The following is a 4865-nucleotide window of genomic DNA, read 5'->3' on the forward strand; positions in this document are numbered from 1 at the left end:
TCGACACAGACCAGACGCGATGCGGCAAAGCGACGCGGATTTCCAGTTTTCAGAAGCATATAAATTGAATTCTGGAAGCAAACTTTAGGATCCATGGACGCCAAAGCAGTAAAATGTATTATTGTTGAGTAATCTACAAGAATATTATGATAGGGTAAAATGTATTTGCTTTCAGAAAATAACAAACGTTAAAAATCGCGCCGCTTCAAAGTTTTTTATTTTCTAAAAGCAAATAAATTTTAACCTATCATAATATTTGCCTCCAGAATATAACTTTTAGCTATGCTTCTGAAAAATGAAAATTCGCGTAACCGCATCGCTTCCGGTCTCCATGTGCGCCTTTACATATATAGCGAATCATGGCGGAAATGAAATAACGAGTTGAATAAAAGCTATACGATCCTCAAAAGACCCTGAGAACGAGGTTGTACGATCCTCTCCAAATATAAAAAGTATTACATACTAAATATTATTTTCTGACGTAGGATGATTCTCCTGAGTACAGAATCACAAGGGACTGTTGAGGAGTCAGATTAAATTTAAAGTCAAATGCATGGAGAATGCAACTCTAATATAACTCAACTAGTTTTTTGTTATAAATCTATATCTAACCATCAGTATTTTCCAACATTGCAAAGATGCATGTACCACGTAGAAATGCGTGGATTACCTATAAGACATACAAATACATAATCAAAGTGCGTAATATTCTGCGTCCAGGCCCATAGCGAATATAGGGATTGTAACATAGGGATTAATTGTAACATAGGGATTGTAACATAAAGATTCTAAGTGAATTTAACATAGGGATTAATTGTAACATAGGGATTGTAACATAGGGATTTTTTGTAATTTTGACAGATTTTTCGGCAAATTTGAACTAATTAATTTTAAGTGAAAGCTTGTAAAGGTAATTCGTAGAACGATCGATGAACTTATATCTTCAGCCATGCAGCTAAAATTGTCTCTGGAAAACCAAGTAAAAAAATAATAATTTATGTATTAGATTTCCACTTTACAAACTTGAAGGATGTAATATGGTTGATCGAACGTCACCAACTTATTGTATATATAACCACTCAGTTAAATGTAATTTAATTAAGCACAACAGACAACTACAAACTCGAACATAACACTAAAACATGCATTGACATTAAAGCCTTAACCTAAAAGTCAAAACCTTGAGCGAAAAAATTCTGAAAAAGTACTTTTTTCTCGCAGTATGTTTGCCGGTATATACATATATTGTATGCTAAGGTTGAATACTCTCCTTGCCTTAGTCTCAGCTCAAAAACTCAAACCTTAGTCGCCTTGGATACGGCTTTAATGGATATTAAACCAAATAAGTGATTTTGCGCTTACACCCTCCTGCTTTAACCACTTCGCAGTTTAATGGGCCTGGACACGCCGTACCTCGTCTATACAACCCAACTGCATGATCACTAGCAGCAACCGCATGACCACAGTCGATCAGATCTATGATTCATGCAGTTGATCTGATAGATCAAGTCAAGCATGTACCAACCCAGAGCTGTTGTATCAGTGTATCTTGGATTATGTAGTTGGGATGTGCTTCTCCTACCTCAACTACCACCTACCAGTATAGTGGATAAATAGAACAACAGTGAAGAAAACAACAGAAAAAATGAGACATGATAACAGCAAAACTAACCACCAACCAATACCATGCGAGAACCCTATAAATAATGAAGCGAAAATTAACCTTTGAGATGCATCCAGTTCAGATATGGTCGACGTGGTCGTTTAAGGCCGTTTTCCACTTCAACCGTATCGTAGCGAAACGTAGCTTATTATATGTGTATAGAGATTTATGCACAGCAGAATGATGAAATAAAAATCGTATTTCACTGTGTAAATAAATTTCATGCAATTTGATTGGACGTACGATGTTTTTCACGTGTGAAAAAATGCCATACACGGCTTTTGATTGGACGTACGATATTCTTCACACGTGAAAAATTGTCGCATGTCATTTTGGCGGCAATTTGTTTACATTTTCTTTCAAGATGGCGTCGAAATATAGGAGTGAGATTCAAAACATAATGCTCATATTCAAGATATTTTTACATTCAGCACATCTCAAATCTTTCGGAAAGAATGTCTAACTTCTATTGAACAAAATTACAAAGAAACTGAACGGTAATAAATATGTTTTCATGCATAAAGTTTCGATTTTGTTGTTCGCTGTGTTTTTGTATATTAAAAGCGTGTCGTTGTCAAATTGATCTCTATACACATTTAATAAACAAATTACTTCATGGTTGGCTCGTTTGTACGATTTTTATTATGCACTCGTTGCGAAGGATCGCAAACTCACTCGTTCGCTGCGCTCACTCGTTCGTATTGCGATCCTTCACAACTCGTGCATAAAAATCGTACGCACTCGCCAACCATGAAGTAATCTCTATGTATCTCATTGTTTTAAAGTCATTAGTTCCGGTCGAATACTTCGGAAAAAAAGAAATACGCTACGTTACGTTACGATTGGAATGGAAAACAGGCCTTATTATCGGCAACGTCATCTCACACCTGGTAGCACTCAGTTTCACTACTATTTTCAAACATTACGTAATTACCTAAAAAATGGTTCAGAGTTTATCAGCAACATAATCATTTGACAAGCAAGTTACTGCAAGTAATTAAGTTATACCTATGACTATTGTTGTTGATTCATTCGTTTTTGCTTGTTTTGCTTCTGTTGTACGTCGATGTACTTTCGTTGTAGGTTGATTTACTTTCGTTGTAGGTCGATTTACTTTCGTTGTGGGTTGATTTACTTTCGTTGTAGCTCGATTTACTTTCGTTGTAGGTTGATTTACTTTCGTTGTAGGTTGATTTACTTTCGTTGGAGTTTGATGTACTTTCGTTGTAGGTTGATTTACTTTCGTTGTAGGTTGATGTACTTTTGTTGTAGGTTGATTTACTTTCGTTGCAGGTTGATGTACTTTCGTTGTAGGTTGATTTACTTTCGTTGTAGATTGATTCATTTTCATGGTTTCTATAGTAGGTTCAGTGCGTGAAGAAATTGACGTTATAATACCTGCGAGATAAAACCAAGTTCTTTTAGGTTGGGAAAAATACCATTTAGCCGGGTTAAGACACTCGTATCAACACTAGGTTAAGTTTAACCGTTATTGCCATATCCTGCTAACGTATATCCTTTAGCTGGATGCAACGTCGAAAAATTTTTTTTTAGTAAAATCTGTATTTTAAACCGTATATTTTCACCCCATTCAGAAAGAAATAAAGAAAACAAGGGTTCGTTAAATGTCTGAATGTTGATTAGGCGGTTTTATTATAAGGCAAGCGTCAAATGGAGCTCAGTGATTGGCTGAGAAGAAGTTTTAGCGGTCCATTACGGGAAAGCAATGGACTGGCACTTTCCCGTAATAGACCGGCGTTACCGATCCAATTCAACATGAAAAACAGAGAAATTCTGAGTTAAAAATAAACAAATAAATGCTCAAGAAAAAATTTAATTGCTTTTGTAGAGATTAGGTAAACTAAATAATTCAATATTTTGTTTTTGTTTTCATCAAATGTAAAGTAAATGAAAGCGATGCGAAATTGCTTAGAAAATATTGAAACGAGAACTGCATGTTGACTACCGCTATCAATGCAACGACGACGATTTAAATTTTTCACCCTTTGTATATGAATAACACCAGGTGCATGATAACTCAGTTTTGTTTGAAAATTTTGAATCTCTAGGAATCTCGCCAGTAATCAAGGTCGTCGTTAGAAGCTTAATTGGGGATAAGAGATAATACACATATATTCATGTTCCAATTAGCCATTTCCCAATCGAGCAGCGTACTGGGTCTATTCGCGAACCGCAAAGCATCTATGGACTGTTTGGAGGGACAAATGTAATCATTTGTAATTATTTATCCCTCAAAACAGGCCATAGATGCTTTGCGGTTCGCGACTATACCCAGTACCCTGCTCGATTAGGAAATGGCTAATAAGCGTAGAAAGTTGCTATCAATTAAAAGAAGTCAGTTTGCAGAGTCGGGTATATAGGACAATATATGAACAGTCCCCAATTAAGTAGGCTGTGTCTACCAATTAAGCTTCTAGCAGTAATTCCAGATTTCCAGCAAATTGGAATTTATTTACTGAAGAGCTCCTAATTCCTAATTTTGATTACCTTTGATAACGACAACCACTTTTAGAATTTGTATAGGATATCCATAGTGTGGTTGAAGTCTCTCTTTTTTGTACAATAGAGCAAAAAATGTGCCATTGGAAGTTAGTGTAGCGTTATATACCGTAAATGTCAACCTGCCACTATTTCCGAATGAGCCAGTAACATGGATATCCATGGTACGATCATATATTTCGTAGAACCATTCATAAAACTCAACAAGTTCAACTTACTTTATATGCATTAGGATAAATTGAAAAACCAATACACACTTTCGATTTCGTCAAGTGGTGTGCATGTATATGAAATGTTGATCGTAAAGTTTGATCCGACTTGAACACTTATATCATAGTCGTCTTTTGGGCTTGTAATGTTGCAAGCCTGACCTAGAAATGAACAGTTGATTGATATCAAGTTGAAAAAAGATGCACCTGCAGGGGTGCATGTATAGCCAGAATGTCAATGGGGCTCTCTGATATACTTCAACAGCAGGGAATTAGAAGGAAATTCAAACTTTGCTCTGAACAGTTTTAAAAATTTAACATAACTTTTTGAATTAAACAAGGGCAAAGCCCCTGCACTTTTAGGCCCTTCAATCTTAACAGGGGCTCTGTGAGCTTCTATTCAACACAGTGGCGGATTCAGGGGAAGTCAGAATAAGTCACAGGGCCTAATAATGAGTCACAGGGGCCTAATT

The 4865-nt window shown here is 36.1% G+C and overlaps 1 protein-coding gene across 1 annotated transcript; it reads right to left on the minus strand.

Annotated features, from left to right (window-relative positions):
* Positions 1 to 315: 315 nt before the first annotated feature.
* LOC114521177 lies at positions 316 to 4370 on the minus strand. Its single transcript, XM_028541593.1, has 4 exons — positions 4172 to 4370; positions 2672 to 3061; positions 1599 to 1697; positions 316 to 670 (listed from the first exon to the last, which is right to left on the minus strand). The coding sequence occupies exons 1-4, from the start codon at positions 4344 to 4346 to the stop codon at positions 615 to 617; spliced, it is 720 nt and encodes a 239-aa protein (XP_028397394.1). The 5' UTR covers positions 4347 to 4370; the 3' UTR covers positions 316 to 614.
* Between the last annotated feature and the right edge of the window lie 495 nt (positions 4371 to 4865).

The sequence above is a fragment of the Dendronephthya gigantea genome, unplaced genomic scaffold (assembly GCF_004324835.1).
Source record: "Dendronephthya gigantea isolate DGI-Jeju-01 unplaced genomic scaffold, DenGig_1.0 000019F, whole genome shotgun sequence".
NCBI classification, from domain to species: domain Eukaryota; kingdom Metazoa; phylum Cnidaria; class Anthozoa; order Malacalcyonacea; family Nephtheidae; genus Dendronephthya; species Dendronephthya gigantea.

Bases quoted from the DNA above. Each gene is read 5' to 3' on its own strand.
- LOC114521177 (XM_028541593.1), bottom strand. From the start codon at position 4,346: ATGGATATCCATGTTACTGGCTCATTCGGAAATAGTGGCAGGTTGACA. The intron at 1,698-2,671 runs GTATAACTTAAT...CATTATTTATAG, and splicing joins ATCAACAACAATAGTCATAG to GGTTCTCGCATGGTATTGGT. The intron at 671-1,598 runs GTAGGTGGTAGT...TATGTCTTATAG, and splicing joins TCTATTTATCCACTATACTG to GTAATCCACGCATTTCTACG.